General features: G+C 38.0%; 3 protein-coding genes across 3 annotated transcripts in view; 1 reads left to right on the forward strand and 2 right to left on the reverse strand.

Annotated features, from left to right (window-relative positions):
* Positions 1 to 17,458, reverse strand: part of LOC112043371 (DE-cadherin) — a 334,333-nt gene that overhangs the window by 308,443 nt on the left and 8,432 nt on the right. The gene's annotated exons all lie outside the window — the stretch shown is intronic.
* On the forward strand, positions 7,086 to 9,410 carry LOC112053545 (uncharacterized). The gene is made up of 3 exons (XM_052888464.1): positions 7,086 to 7,360; positions 7,439 to 7,751; positions 8,564 to 9,410. The coding sequence occupies exons 1-3, from the start codon at positions 7,218 to 7,220 to the stop codon at positions 9,383 to 9,385; spliced, it is 1,278 nt and encodes a 425-aa protein (XP_052744424.1). The 5' UTR covers positions 7,086 to 7,217; the 3' UTR covers positions 9,386 to 9,410.
* On the reverse strand, positions 7,782 to 10,344 carry LOC112049189 (uncharacterized). Its single transcript, XM_024086986.2, has 2 exons — positions 9,763 to 10,344; positions 7,782 to 8,517 (listed from the first exon to the last, which is right to left on the reverse strand). Exons 1-2 carry the CDS (start codon positions 10,099 to 10,101, stop codon positions 7,873 to 7,875), a joined length of 984 nt encoding a protein of 327 aa, XP_023942754.2. The 5' UTR covers positions 10,102 to 10,344; the 3' UTR covers positions 7,782 to 7,872.

Here is a 17,458-nt window from a genome sequence, read left to right on the forward strand (position 1 = left end):
TGAGAAGTAAACTCAACCGATCTTCATGAAAATTTGTATGCTTTTAATACAATTTTAATAATGTTGTATAAAACATACAAAAGTACCTCATCTCTCCAAGTGATAGAAAAAAAAGAATCACAAGCAAATTCACAGGAAATATAATGTAAGTGTTATTCTAATAGTTAAGTACTTGATGGTAACTGCGAAACTATGTTTGCTTGTTTGTTAACTGATTACGGATTAACCGCGAAACCAATCTTAACAATTGTCACAGATTTAGATTGCATACTATTTAGAAAAATAATTCCCAAGATATTCAAAAACTTAAAGGCACGCGGATGAAGTCACGTATAGCTTTTCTATTCTGTGTTTTTACTAATACAACATATTCATTTAGTTTCAGTATTACTAAAATAAATTGTCACTAGCTCTTTGACTGTAATACATATAATTCCGCCAAACATGTGTCGGACATGCGTGAACAAACGCGTGTCATTAGAAAAACGGCGCTAAATAAAAACCTTTTTTATGCTAACACCATATGCTCCAACTCGATTAGGGACCGTTCAAAAACTAATAAAGAGATGAATTATGTGACAAGTTTCGATGTTCTTATAATGTTTCAGCGAGCGTGTGTAATAGAGACGAGAATTATCCAGATTTACGATCCGTATGTGTTGTGATAGAATCAGAAATGAGGATATCCGCAGACGAACCAAAGTGACTGAGATAGCTCAGTGAGTCGCGAAGCTGAAGTGGCAATGGACCCGGTCACATAGTTCGAGGAGCCGATGGACGTTGGGGTCCCAAGGAGCTGGATTGGCGACCCCGCACCGGTAAGCGCAGTGTTGGTCGACCCCCCACTAGGTGTGGACCGAGGATATCAAGGTTGCAGGGAGCCGCTGTGCTTGGAGGTCCATGCAAGAGGCCTATGTCTAGCAGTGGACGTCCATCGGCTAATGATAATGATGATGATGATGATGAGTTGTGAAATAATAACGCAGTAGATACTCGTTAAAGGGAAACAATGTATTAATTAATTACCAATTCGTGGAGTATTTCTGAATGTAATGTAATATTACATCTGGGTCGAATGGTAGTAGTAATTTTAATAAAATTGATTTAAGTATTTTTAACCCCATTTAACGCGTGATAAATTTGCGCTTGGCGACTATATCATTTGATGGTAAGTGTAGATGTGTAAGATAAAGGAAGCTGGTCTAGAAGATGCCACCCAAGTTGTAAGGTTCCGAAGACTTTGGAATGGCTTTCCAATTTGGCGCGTGAGAAAAAACACAAAACGTTTTGATCCACAGTATCAATCGCAAATCTCCGCCAAAATATTTTTACACTCCTTTCCACGTGTTTCTTATTGTTTTACTATTGATGTAAAATAAAAAATAAAACAACATGTAAGATTACCAATTTTCACCCGCAAACCCGCATAATTTGCTGATTTTATTACCTGAAACAGAATAATAATGCGTTATTTAATTTATTATCAAACAATTCAAATTAATTAAGTAAATTAAATGTAACACAATAGAGTAATCAACTTAATAAAGTTAATCAAAAAAAAAGTCTCAACATTAAGAAAATGGTAAACGAACAATAGAATCAGAAAACGTCTGGCTACTAAAGAATAGTAGAAAAAGATCACGCAGATAAGGAATCTTTAATAACTTGTGAAGAAAAAACTTCTAAACTTGGCAAGCGAGGCAGACACCATGAAGCCAAGCATTCTATATCAATTTGCGCATCCGTGCAAAGTATATTCAAGTAAGTAAGCTCTGGAGTCGGTCTTAGCTTTTAAATGTACCATTTATGGGAAATGGGACTGAGGTATAAAGGACGGCGTTCTGGTTAACAGAAACATTCGTGAGTTGAATAAATCAGTTGGGATTCCAAATTATTAATTCTTTACTTTAGGGAGGCCAAGTTAGCACGTGGATTGCGAAAAAGGGAATGCCCATCCCCGGCCCAGGCCTACCCTAATAACCACCGGCAACGTTTGCTAGAACGTTTTTTATTCTTTGAAAACTTATGGGTTATTTGTTCGTCTTCTTGTTTATTAAGCTTGTTGGTAACAGAAATAAAATACAGCTTTAAATGTTACTTCGCCGCTTTGGTACACCGGCGAACATTGTGCCCTAGTGATAAAAAATGCATTTTTCTTTTAGCCAATTAAGTATTTAATGAGATCCTTATTTATACATCATATTATCATCTCCATATACATTTATACGGGGGTAACCTGGGTTGCCTGGGCCGACGTATTTTGGGCCGGTGGGCTTTCCCTTTTAGATAGGTACTGATACCGACAAGGACACGACTCGTTATTATAAGGTAAAATGTTTTCAAGTCAAACTCTCCGTCCGGAGTTGTTGAAAAGTTGAAAGTTGTAGGTGCTACAACCTCGGAGAGTGTCGTCAGTCACGACCACAGAACAGACAACGCTAAAAGCTAACGCTTTCCTAAATCTGTGGTCACGACTCACGGGGTAATAAATCATTATCATCTCAATGTGACAACTAGTAATTGTTACAGAATCAAAGATTATTTATCTCGCCAGCCCACATTGAGCGTGATGCGTTAAAACTCTGTATGGATGGAGTCTTGGCCCTTTAATAGGTCGTTAAAATATGTTAATGATAATGATGATGATGGATAATGGCGACTACTGTCATCTTTTTTTAACCCGCGACATAAAAGGGGGGTGTTATAAGACGTGTTTGCCTATCTGTGGCTCCCGAACGAATAAAGCGATTTCAATTTAGTTTTCTTTGTATTAAATGTGACTTATATGCGAGTGTTCGCAGACATGTTTTATGAAAATCGGTTGAGCCATTTAGAAGTCGTGGGGGGTGAAAGTGGGAAGAATAAGCGAACATCTGCAAATACATATACTCGAGTAAGGTCTCAAATGAAAGCGAACTGAAAAAGAATATTGACGACTGTAATTACCAATTTCATGAATTTGGGGGATTTTCAAAATTTTCAATTTTATTTTAAGTAAGTACTATAGTATCTAATAATTGACGTACTCGTAACAAATACATGGCCAAGCAAGACGACGACTTCGGCTTAACACCAGTTAAGCCGAAGTCGTCGTCATCGAAAAATTCCTCGTTAAAAGAAGAGAATCATAGCCTATAACAAAGAGTGCATGCAGAGAGATTCAGAGCATGCTAAGAACACTTCCTAGTTCCTAGAATACGCTTGCACTGTGCTCCTCAACGTGTGACATATCTCGAGCATATCTCGTACCGTCGAATCCTCGCGACGCCCAGTATACCATTTTTGTATCATTCGTTTTCCCCTTAAACCTTGCTCGGCATTTCATACGCACTTTGCGTAACAAATACCTCGCTATAATCACATTAGCTATGCATTTGAAGTCTCATGAACACCAGCTCTAACAGATTCGACAACGCGAAATCTAGTGTTGAATTGACGAAATAAACGTTGATTGGGCATTGTCGTGGTAACAATAAGCAATCATCGGGTTTAGTGCTAACACTGACGAATGCCACGCTTAATTTTATGACGCTCAGACCACTCGTCATCGCACCCTGAAGGAAAAAGATAAGTACGCCATTGTATTGGTTTCTTTCGGAAACATGTTTATTGCCCACTTGGCATGTGTGCTCCAAGCTATGATTGTTCTGTAAGAATTTAACATAATAGGTGGTGTTGCTGACCAAATATGACCAGTGTATTGATTTCGTCTCAATCATTAATACTAACTCTAGGATGCTACTGAACATAATCTTGGAAGATCGAAATTCTCAATAAATTGACCTGACCCAGAATCATATGCGGAAGTCGTATAGACTAACTTATGGAGCAACGAGGTATCTAATAAAACTCCAAAATGCATGCAAAAGAGGCCTTAACTTCTGTCTTGGTCGCATACCACGACAGAAGAAAAAAAGACAAAAGTCAACCATTTACGGTGCTAACGACAATACCACTATCTTTATCATTGCGTTGGGACGAAAGAGATGGGATTGGGACTAAACGCCGCCATTGGTTGAAATTTTGTCTATCTCTATTCACGACATATCTCGTGTAAATAATTAATAAAATTATTATATTAGCACTACAGAATTCATAGCATAGTACCAATCAACTAAAAAGCTCTTAAAAATCCTGAAGAGTAATTTCATTGTCTTTGTAAACGCCTGTCGCTGTACTATCATTGACTACATCTTGTCGTCGTCGTCGTCGTCGTCGTCGTCGTCGTCGTCATCGTCATCGTCACCATCATAACAGCCAATAGAGGTCCACTGCTGCTCTACATAGACCTCTTGCATGGACTTCCAAACACAAACAGGGTCTCGAGCCGCCACCATCCAGCGGGTCCCTGCAACCCGCTTGATATCCTCGGTCCCTTAGTCCTCACTAGGGGACCGAGGATATCAAGTATAGTCGACCAATAATGCGCTTTCTGGTGCGGGGTCGCCATTCTAGCATCTTGGGACCCTAACGTCCATCGGCTCTTCGAACTATGTAGCCTCCCCATTGCCACTTCAGCTTCGCGACTACCTCCGCTGTGTCAGTGAAAGCATCAACGTCTATATTTATCGAATAAAAATCCCAATAAAGTGCTCTAGTTATCAATTAAGTGGCAAGTCATTGTACACCAATTTAGGTTGTTTCAATATCCCAAATAAACTTCGGCTGAATTGCCTTTGCCATTTTCTTTATGATTAATTTGCTGCTTAATCAAAGGAAGCCTATTTTTCTTCGATAGGAAAATAATTTTCATTAAGAAACTTCCCGATAAATGTCTGTCTGTCGTTAATATAGCTCTTGAAAATTTCCCTATAATAAAACCGAAGGAAATATTGCCAAAGAGAAGTTGTAAACAGTTTCCTACGCGAATTATTTTTTGTAAAGGTCTTAATATACAGCTAATTGTATTAAAAGTTAGAACAACTTTAATCAGTCTCTGAGATAAGAGCCAGTTTAAAATATTAAGTAAAAAGTGTTTTAATATTAAAACGAAGGGTAGTCAGATGAGTTCCATAATAGTTAATACCCTGCGGTTTCATCCGCGCAGTTATTGTATCGCGGGAATGTAAGGATAAAGTACAATCTATATTACTCGCTGATAAAGTAGCTTTTTAATGGTGAAAGATGTTTTTTAATCCATTGGGTATTTTTTGTTTTAACTCGTAACAAACAAACAAAAATACGCATCACAGTAAACATATATATCTTAAATCTTATCTCCCCATATTCATAAACATGGATTGAGATTTAAACCTCGTTTTTTTCCAAAGCAAAGTAAAAAATAAACCTAATCACTACAGCTTAAAGTTCATTTTAATTTGAAGAAATTTGAGGTTCAAATCCTGATCCATGTTTATAATTAAGGCCGATCTAGTATAAAATTTATACTAATATTATAAAGCTGAAGAGTTCGTTTGTTTGTTTGTTTGATTGAACGCGCTAATCTCATGAACTACTGGTCCGATTTGAAAAATTCTTTCAGTATTGGATAGCCAATTTATCGAGGAAGGCTATAGGCTATATATTATCCCCGCATTCCTACGGGAACGAGAACCACGCGGGTAAAACCGCGCGGCGTCAGCTAGTATTAGTAATAATAGATTTGTAAAGAAATGTTCATGCCACTATGGACTGCATGCCATTACCAGATAACAAAATAATCATACAGTGAGTAAATCAATTTCAATTATGTGAATAAAGGAAAAATGGAGTTTATTCTCAAATCAAGTTACAGTACGCTTTGTCAAGAACTACGCCCTGGGGAGACATATAGACGATATTCGACTTAATAGGGATCTATTGTGCCGTCTGTGCAGTTTAATTGCAAATATTTACAGTCGGAGAAAGTAGATTAGGGACTCGACGGTCTCGGGCAGGGTAGATACAGCTAGTTGTGTTGTGAGACCAGATGGTCGTGTGATTTTATAGGTCAATCCAGGTTCGAATACCGGAGCGTCTATATTATTAACTTTTTTTACACGCTATAGATTAGCTTCCCTAGTAACTAACATGTTAAAACCAAAGTTAAAATAGCCTAAGGCTTGATAGCAATTTGACCAACATGCAGGACATTGCTAAACTGCATAGCGGGGGTAATTTTATATAAAACTAGCTGACGTCGCGCGGTTTTACCCGCGTGGTTCCAGTTCCCGTAGGTATATGGGGATAATATATAGCTTATAGCCTTCCTCGATAAATGAGCTATCTAACACTGAAAGAATTTTTCAAATCGGACCAGTAGTTCCTGAGATTAGCGCGTTTAAACAAACCATCAAACTCCTCAGCTTTATAATATTAGTATAGATACTTTCATCTAAGTATATGGTAAATCATTAAAGTACTATCTATTTGTGACTATAAATAATTAAGTTGGTTGTCAATAACAATCTCATGTTTAATTAAATTTCGACGTCGTGTGCTTCGAAGCCTTAATTCCTACGCCGAGTAAATGATAGAGAATTTCTACAATAACACTGTGAGTGACATTTCGCAGATGTCATTTACATCTTCCTTTGTTCCCAGTGGATTTCGATTCAATGGCGTACTTTAACTGTAACTGTTAAAGATATAGTTTAAACCGATGATTGAAGATGAAGGATGACCGTCTTCAGTTACTTAATTAAAATTTTTTAGGGTTTGGAACGTAGGTACGTAGTACAAAAACGGAACCCTTATAATAAAATATTATAATGTTAATGTTCGTCTGTTTTCTTCGAAAGTACTGGACCAATCAAGTTGTTTATAGTAATAACTAGCGGACCTGGTCAAGCTTCTCTTTGATTTATGTGCACTTATTTCTTCCCTACTCCTACCCTACCTCATGTGCCTATAAATAATCATCATCATCATCATCATTATCAACCCATATTCGGTTCACTGCTGAGTCTCCTCTCAGAATGAGAAGGGTTAGGCCAATATTCCACCACGCTGGCCCAATGCGGATTGGCAGACTTCACACACACAGCGAATTAAGAAAAATCTCTGATATTCAAGTTTCCTCACGACGTTTTTCCATCATCGTTTAAGACAAGTAATATTTAATTTCTTAATATGCATATAATTCCATCATCGTTTAAGACACGTAATATTTAATTTCTTATGGCCGCTGTACACACTCGACGAGAGCCTCTCGCCGAGAGTCTCGGCCGAGGGATTCTCGGCGAGAGCACGCCCTGTACACCCTCGTTTAGTCAGTTGCACTGCAAATACCCGAGACGATGGACGTAGAAACTGCTGCTGCTATTTGTCTCTGTGCCGCGAGCTACTATAATTATTTAAACGTTTACTCTAAGAAAAAAATTCATAAGCCATGGAGAAAAAGAAGATGGTGGATGATTGCTATGCACCGTAATAGAAACAGGTAAATACTTATATAATAAAACTTCACCTACTGTTATGTATTTTATAGTACTATTAATTGTATGTATTTTTATTTCAGAATCACCATGGAGAATCAATTGGCAGAGTTAGTGGCGGAACCCTGTGGTCAATTTAAAAAATTTACAAGAATGTCTTCAATAGACTTTGAATATTTATTGCAAAAAATTTCTCCGATGATAACTAAGGCAAATACACCTATAAGACAAGCAATACCTGCAAAAATTCGGCTAGCAATTTCTTTAAGATTTTTAGCCAGCGGAGACAGCTTTGAGAGTCTTCATTTTCTGTTCAAAGTTTCTAGTTCAATAATTTCCAGAATTGTGCCCGAAGTTTGTATTGCATTAAACCAAGTTTTAAAGGATCAAATTAGGGTAAGTGAAAACGAAATAATATCAACATTGTTTTAAAAAAATATTTATTACTTAAGGTAGGAAAGAAACAGATCAGTTCTAATTTAAGGTTTAATTAATAACTGCAGTGAGAACTTAAAAATTATGATTTATAAAATGCCTGGTTTACAATGTCGGTATTGTATTGTAAATTCGCTGGTAGGCTCACAATCTCGTCAGAAGAAATTTGAATAACTTTATTGGAATTTGCTGGTGGGCTTATAATCTCGTCAGATAAAATTTTGATAACATTACTTGATGTACTCGTAGCTAGTGATGATCGTGATGTTTGAACCTCTGGATCTGAATACGAAGTACATGCCGAATCAGGCCGTACGTAGTGTGTTGGTGATGTAGCTGGATATGGTATATGAAGTCTTTGAGTTGGTTCTGAATGGAATGAGTACGTCGGTGAAGGGCGTGTAAAATATGAGGGTGTAGCATTCATGCGCTTTATAAATAACCCATCTATTTCGTACATCATTTTGATACTATCTGATTCAGATAGTTTACGGAGTTTATTTGCAAGAATCTTCCCATAACGATCAAAATCGTCTTCGGGCAATTCCTGTTTATTTAAAATTTTATTTAGTGAAGTCATGGCTTCCTTCATCGACTTCCCAGCTTCTTCCAGTTCTATTGGATTTTTTCGCCGCCGCGGTATTGTTGGCAAGGGAGAAGAAGTCGTTGACGCAGATTCTGGGTTGTAATGTTCGGCTTCATTCGACATTCCACTTTCTGGTGAATTCTAAAATAAAAACAAATTGATTTATTTTAATTCATTTGTTTTACAGATTCCTGAGGATCCACAGTCGTGGCTACAAATTGAACAAGGGTTTAGAAATTTTCCAAGGTGTATAGGAGCAATAGATGGCAAACACATTGTTATGCAATCTCCTGTACATAGTGGTTCAGAATACTATAACTATAAAAAGAGTTTCAGTATTGTTCTTCTTGCGTTAGTCGACAGTAATTACAATTTCATTTTCACTGAAATTGGAAGCCAGGGAAGGATTAGTGATGGTGGTGTATTTCGTAATAGTAAACTATGGCGAAGAATTTCCTCAAATAATCTAAATTTTCCGATGCCACGGCCACTGCCAGGGAGTACAAGAGAAGTTCCGTATGTTTTTTTGGGAGACGGAGCATTTGCATTGACAACACATGTGATGAAGCCATATCCAGGAAGTCATGATAAATGGACGCCGAAACGTATATTTAATAAGAAACTTTCTTCCTCACGCGTTGTGGTTGAAAATGCATTTGGAATATTAGCCTCTAAATTCAGAATATTTCGGAAACCCATACTACTAAACCCAGAGAAAACCACTATTATTGCTATGACTTGTGTACTGCTACACAATTTCTTGAGGAAAAGTAGAACGTCATCCGCAATTTATACACCTCCAGGTACAGTTGACGTTTATGACAGTAACAATGAGCTGCTCACACCAGGTTTATGGAGGAATGAAATTGAAGACACGTGTGCAATCAGATCCTTGCAACAAATACCAAGAAGACCAGCACAGGATGCATATCAGATTAGGGAAGAATTTACAACATATTTCGTTAAAGGTTATAATAATACTAGCAGACCCAGTCAAGCTTCGCTTTGACTCATTCCCCACCCTACCCCTACCCTACTCTAACCCTACCCCTGCCCTACCCTACCCCTACCCTTCCCCTACCCCCACCCTACCCCTACCCTACCCCAATTCTACCTTACCCCTACCCTACCCCCAATCCTACCTTACCCCTATCCTACCCTACCCCTACCCTACCGTTTTCCTGAATTTTCTTTGCTATAAACCTCACGGAGCCCGATAACTTTCTAACGAATGCAAAACCGTGGAAATCGGTTCGTGCTTTCTGGAGTTATAGCGTCAAGAAGGAAAACCCGACTTATTTTTATATAGTAGATTGTTTAATAATTGTACATTTTACTTATTCTAATAAAATTACAAAGCGTGGGAATAATTATATGCTTTCTTACCTGTGTATCCGTGTTCAAAGTTTTTCTGCATTGAACTATATTATTTAGGAATGAGTCCATTAACTCGTATGCGAACCATATCGGTTTATATACAGAGTCAGCTGCAGCTCCCGACTGAATAGATGCAATAACCTTTCTTTTATGGCCACGATAGGTAGCCATAAGTGAGTCCCGTTTCTTTTTTAATTCAGCTACAGGAGTTTCCATTTGTTCACTTATTCGCACCCAAGCGTCATGGATAGTTTGTTTATCCTTGTGTTTTACATCTTTTGAGTTCCATAAAACGGCTTCTCCTTGATAACACTCCAAAAATTCTAATTCGCGCTCGTTAGACCACATAGCGAAACACGTCTACTCATAACCACTGTCAGCGGGCAACTGAATAAACGAGTGTGTACATGCTCGTTCTCGTTTTCCTCGCGAGACTTCACGAGACCCTTTGACTCGGGCGCAAAAAACCGACAAGCGGCCGAGACACACCGAGGCGAGAACGAGAGTGCGAGACGAGACGAGAGCACCATGTACATACTCGCTCTCGGCCGGTCTCGGGGTGTCTCGTCGAGTGTGTACAGCTGCCATTAATATGCACATAACTGAAAAGCTGGAGGACCGCATTCGAATTTATTCCGAGGTAGCCTAGCAGTAGCGAGGGGCAGAATTTTGTACTAGGTAGCTCGATCACTCGAGTCTCAGAATAACAAATATAGAAATCTACGTATATTTGACATCTGTAGCCTAGTGACTATCGCGATACTTATAACACTTAAAATTGATTTCGATAACTTGAAAATCACTTCAGCACATTTGGTTTCAGTTTCGTAACGAATTCCCCTAAAACCATTAACATTATTCACGATTAAATAGCAAATCTTCTGTCAATAAAATTTCAACAGTTCATCACTGGAGTGGGTCTATTACTCACTCCATACGACCCTCGGGCCGCATTGCGATGTAATTGTAATTGGGATCTATTGCGCTATTCAGCGATAATTACTTCTATTTACGAGAACATAGATGCGGAAAAGCTTTGTAACTACACAAGTATACCACTGTGTTAGTTTAAATCTAATCTCTAGAGATAAACTCGCAATAATAAAAATATGTATGCTATTTTTAAATACCTCTTTTGATCTTTATGACCCCATTTCATATTGAAACCAACCATCTGCGTAGAAGACATTATGTAGCTTGGCAAATTCGTTCGTAACACTCCCGACGGGAGGTAAGTAGCGATGACAGATAAGCCCACAATTGACGCACTCCACTTCCAGCCTCTACCCCGCGCGCACGACTTCACACCCGCGCAGTCTTCCACCCCGTCGCCCTCATATCATAGGAGTGTTATCAACGAACTGGCCAAGCCAAAATGCACAAGAGTGTGCGCAAACACAGGTGCACTCCTATAGTTTGATGAGACAGCAAACCGAGGCCATCGCAGTCTCAGATTTGAACCTACACCCTCCGGAATCGTAGGCAGGTCATATTCAATAGGCTATCACGTAACAGTTCTTATACGAGTATCACGGATACCCTAAAATTTAATTAATAAAGAACTCTTCGTGACTTATCAATTATTACATTAATTTGAAGTATCATTACATGAACTCACTTTTTAAATAACACAATGTGATTAGGTCGTTTAAATAGTTTTAGAGTCATGCTGACCAGACGCTGACCGTCGGCACTGATAGCTAAGCGTTATTCTGAAACGCTCTCTACGAGTTCATACTTTCGTCTGTCAGCGTCTTGTCAGCGTGACTCTTAAACCAGCCTTACTCGTGAATCATATATGACAACATTGGCAGCGAGCAATTCAACATCCTTGTTTATCGAGGACGTCAGTTCTACTCCTCATTGCTGTTTCTGTCGTCCTAATGAACTTTAAAATAATACTAAATTCAACATTGAGACGAAAGCTGTTTCCTAGGGTCGGAAGTGTACCTACTAACAGTACCGACTTCTTAGCTCAAGCTTGAAATGTAAGTTTTTTTTTTAAATAAAATAATGAATAAAAATAGTTTTTTTAGCTGTACTGTTTAACTTATTATTCATATTTACATTCGAAAAATCTGTACCTTGTGTTTATTACCTATTTAAAAGGGACCATCACAAAAAAAGTTCAATAAATATTCAAATGAATTTTTGTTAGTAAAATGAGATTTTCATCATAAAATATTCAAAGCCAAAAAACATTTTCCTATCGAACTGTCGAGTTGGTTCAAGGGAGGTCGCCTAAAAAGGGTCGACGGCCTTCGCGTCAAAGAAATGTACCTGTATTCTACATCTGCGGGGACAACGTTGAACGTGTTTTCGAAGTAAGACCGTTATGTATTCTTCTTACTGTACATATACATTGTAAAAAGAATAACTGTTCGTTATTCTGACAAAATAAAAAACGGCTTGGCCGTTTGAAAAATTAATTTTTGTTTTGTTTACTTTTTAACCAATTTTTATTTTCGATGAAAAATTATTTGCTTTCAAATTCAAATGTGCATTATAAACGGCATTAAAATCCCATAATTGAGAAACAAAACATTTACGTCACATACTGTAGGTACGTGTAGGTAAACGAACATATACATTATACTGGTTGAATACCTATTTTTTTAATCGGATAAAAAGGGGTCTAAATTCGTTGCTGCCTACCTTTTTGTCATAACTCCTTTTTACCCGTCTGTAAGAAGGGTTATTAACGAGGTCATTCATACCAGTAATGTTATTTCTGACGCATCATATTTTAAACATATTCTTGGAGTCATTCACAGTCAATGAAACTAACCAGCACAATATGCCGACTACATTTTCAACAGTAGCTTTCACACTGTAGTTGCAACAATGAACTGCTTATTCTGATGTCTCATTCATCATCATCATTATCAACTCTTATTCGCGTCACTGCGGAGCTCGAGTCTCCTCTCAGAATGAGAGGAGTTAGGCCAATAGTCCACCACGCTGGCCCAATGCGAGTTGGCAGACTTCACACACGCAGAGAGTTAAGAAAATTCTCAGTCTCTATGCAGGTTTCCTCACGATGTTTTTCCTTCACCGTTTAAGACACGTGATATTAAATTTCTTAAAATTCACACAACTGAAGGTGTATGCCCCGGACCGGAGTCGAACCCACACCCTCCGGAAACGGAGGCAGAGGCCATATCCACTGGGCTATCACGGCTCATTATGAACTTGTATTGGAGAAGAATTCAGGTCTAGTGCACGCCACTCTGTTAGCAAAATCCCGTAAAAGTGTCAGTTTACTCAGTAAATTTGTAAAATCCACTGCGACGTCATGTTTATGCTACCAGGAAATTACCGGCAAACGTTGTAGTCGCTGACAAAGGCGGTTGAGACAATCGTGTACATTCAGTTCCTTATGTCTGGTGTCTTGTGTTTTTCTTGTTCTCAACGACCACAGTACTATAAAATGTAATAGGAAACCGAGTGTACGGGAAAATCTAATAGTTTCTACAATGATACTTGAGTACATATTTTTAGCATTATAGCGAGACGGTAGTAATAGCGATGATACTCCAAATGTAACCATACGCTCTCTGCCGCTGTTGGTAATATAGGTTTCATCATGATCAGCATATACAACTGGAACTATGGCATTGAACATTGGAATGCAGGCTCCTTTTACCCCGTAGGCTAGCAATAAGGATATTTGTAAATTGAACTCCTAAGGAGACTAAATGTATTTGTTATTATGTTAGTGTTAAATATTTATATTATTATTTAGATTTATAGATTAATAGAGTTATTTTTAAATTTAGATATACTTATAGAATTATAGATTTAGCAATTAGTTTAAGCAGTACTTAGGAAAATGAGCGCTGACTTGCCAACTAACTGCTTGTTCAGTTTGGCGAGAGAATAGATTAAGGAATAAATGAAATATAAAAATGAAAAAAAGACAAAAGGAATGTAATCGTGGACTTCCACTAGTAGTAAAAAATAAACCTCGGGCCACAACCCCTTCTCAAAGACTAGGCGTTGAGCGTTAAAAATAAATGGTGTAATATCGAGTTACCAGGAAGGCCAAGAAATGGCTGTGCAAATCGTTACAATATTTACTGTGAACAGATTTCTACGGGCGACGAATCGTTACACGAGCATTTTTATGACCGTTGAGAAAAATGTTCTGTGTGACAAATGACGCAACTAACTTTTGTTTATTAAAAAATATACTAAGCACGTCTATTCAGCGCCAAATAATAGAAACGCAGGTGTTGTAGTCACTAGGGAGCGACCTCTCTCTTTGTGGCAAATAGATGATCTCACACGTGGTGTTTTATGCGGTTTCAGAAGGTCTTTTATGCGGATTACAGTAGACAGAACGCAACGCTGAAGCTCCAAAGACAATACGAAGACAGCAAAAGTTATACAGCGGTTAGATCCCGCTTTGTTTCTTAGTGGTACATCATCGGCCTATTTTTAACGAGGTATATAATGATGCATTGGAAACTTGCATGCAATGTCATGGCCAGGACTTGTCCAGGTCATTGCATGCATGCATGTCATTGCATCCGGACTGAAGAGCCAGTTTTCCATTAAATTACTGATACGTGTGACCTCAGTTTGACGAAAACAGGACAGTGTACTGTGGAACCACTTTCTTGCATGCCTCTTCTATATCTGCAGTCGTTCCTTCGTGTCTGAAGATAGTGGTCCTGGTATGATCTTAACCTTCAGTTCCATGTTTTTCACCGGATTCTATCGATGGCCATCTTCGGTTCAGTTGGTCAGCACACCGTATTGGTAAACACCTCCATTACACTGTGTCTTCAGATACGGTGTATTGTGGTATCACTCATAAATTAAATCCTCGCACGTGGTAGGTACTGGCATTTAAATAGTTTTAATAAGACTAAAAATATGCATGAAAATGCATTTATACTACACACGGTTTTTAACAAATAATAGGGGACTAAATAGAACTGCGATTTCTCAAAAGTAAGTAGATGGTACGGCATAGTTGGCCCTTGGTTTTTTCTCGTCTATGCTGCCAGACAGTATCAGCTTTTTAACCGACTTCCAAAAAGGAGGAGGTTCTACGTTCGGCTGTATGTATGTTTTTTTTTTCTAAGCTGCAGTCCTCCTATCGTAGTAATAGTTTATGGATTCCCACTTAATTATCACTTAAAAATAAATATAAATATAATAAATATACTTAAACAATACACATCACTATCCAGCCCCAAAGTAAGCATACAGAGTAGCTTGTGTTATGGGTGCTAAGATAGTTGATATTATAATATTAATATACAATTATATACTACATATAAATACTTATATAATGTATAAATACACACAGACACTGGAAAACACTCATGCTCATCACACAAATATTTTCCAGTTGTGGGAATCGAACCCACGGCCGTGGATGCAGAAAGCAGGGTCACTACCCACTGCGTCACGCGGCCGTCGCCACTTGAGCTATATGGTTGTTTTGTCAACTTTTCTTAATACATTGATATTCCCTACACGGTTGTGGTGATAAATAAACCAAATTTGAGGGCCTAAAAGATTAGATAGGTCGTTTAATCTGTAAAAATCGTTTGCGTGTACCACGCATCTCGTTTCCCCGGTCTATTCACACAGTTACACGAGATTTCCATTAGATGCCCTCCGCGAATTGACGGCGGAAGGACTGAAGTGATCGAATTAACTCTTGTCGGGAAACTGAACGTCTTAAGAAAATAGTTTTTATCTTCCTGAATGTATTGTACACATCATTCAGTCTGTTTTGATGGCTTAATACAGTCATTATCATTTTGGGCTTAGACTGACACCCACTCTCCTCTAATTATGGGTAATGCCATAAGACGAGCCATAGGGCTTGAAGATCGATGAAGAAAATGGGTATGATTAAACAGATTAACTGTATTGAACTGTCAAATTATCTATGGTACTTGGAATTTTAGAACTTGGTATTCGAGTATAATCTCATTGACATAAACTCTACTCCTGGAACATCAGTCCTCGAAATGCTAGATACCCGTAGTAATGAAACCTAACTCTCGAGTTATTTGGTATGAAGATAAACCGAAGCACAACCTGATGGTATGTGATGATGCAATCTAAGATGAAAGCGGGCTATCTTGTAAGGATCTGAAATGAAACTCCACACCCCTTTCGGTTTCTACACGACATCGGTACGTCTTACCACTCTACCGGCAAAGACGTACCGTATAACTAGCCACGGCCGAAGCCTCTGACCAGCCAGACTGGACCAATTAAGAAAACCTTAATCGGCCCAGCCGGAAATCGAACCCAGAACCTCCATCTTGTAAATCCACCGCGCTTGCCACTGCGCTACAGAGGCCGTCAAATATATTATTGTTACAAAATGGCAGAATAGGCACAGAACTTTTCGTCTAACATAAAAAATTACGTCACAAATTCAATTTTGCGGGCAGTTAAGATTTCAAAAATAGATAATCCGAACCCAGAACTGAGAACGTCCAGTTATTTTAAACGAGTTTTAAATTAATTTCGATTATCGACTTAATAACTGTAAATGCACTGCAATGCAAATTTAACCATGTCAACAGTGCACAAGGGTTGAAATTCGCTTGAAATTGTTTACGTAATCGGAACTAATGATTGCGCTTGATCATCAAATGGAATAATTACTGCCAAATTAAAAGCGTTCGAATTCGAAATTCATCAAAATTGGACAAGATTGCGTGTCTGTAATCATGAAACCGTAGAACATTAGAAATAGTATTACCATGTTAAACTGTTTTATCAGGACATCAGTCACCTATTTAAGTAATTATTTAAAACAGTAAGAGTCCTTCCTAATTAAGTGAAATACATTTAATATGAATTACAAAAAACTTAAGTACTTACAAAAGAAAACAATTTTTTATTTTAGATTTTATTTCTTGATGTTAATTATACGGTTTACACATGAAAATTTAAACTTAGTTTCGAGAAACACGTCTTGGGATCAGCCGAAAAATGAGAAAAAGTTAAGTATTTGCTTATTTGAGAAAACCCTGATCTTAGAAACTTGAAGTTACGGCTTAACGGCTCACTGTTCACGAGTCTCCTCTCAGAATTAAAGGGGTTAGGTCACTTATACCACGCTGGCCAAATGCGGATTGGCAGACTTCACACACGTAGAGAATTAAAAAAAATCTCAGGTATGCAGATTTCCTCACGATATTTTTTTCTCGCCGTTCTTTTCAAATGCTTAGTTGTATTAATACACATATATTGTAATATATCTGTACCAAATCATATAGCGTAGAATCTTTACAAATAGTCAACTGACCTTCCAAAAGTGCTTGTAAACTGAGCCTACTTTTGAATTTTAAATAAAAATCACAGAACCATAAAGGTGGACAGTCTTAAGTTATACAAAATAATACTCCCCCTACCTGTGGCATGCACAATCGGTGCGCCAGTTCTGTTATCAGTTTATCGATAACTTAAGCAACCGATCAACGCTGTCCATCGATATTGGTCCCACTAATATTACCGACTCGAGTCTACACTTTTTAGAATTGCTACCCACTCCAGCAGGCTAACAGCCAGTTTCTTCATGTAAAGCTAAAGTAACAGTAAAAGTAGTAAGTAGTAAAGAAGACTTTATTTTTCAGCGAATAAGACCGTCACTTTTGATTTTTGACGTTACTTTTACTGTTACTTGCGATGAAGAAACTGGCCGTAATTCACTTTGACATATGTT

This window comes from Bicyclus anynana, chromosome 22, assembly GCF_947172395.1.
Source record: "Bicyclus anynana chromosome 22, ilBicAnyn1.1, whole genome shotgun sequence".
NCBI lineage: Eukaryota > Metazoa > Arthropoda > Insecta > Lepidoptera > Nymphalidae > Bicyclus > Bicyclus anynana.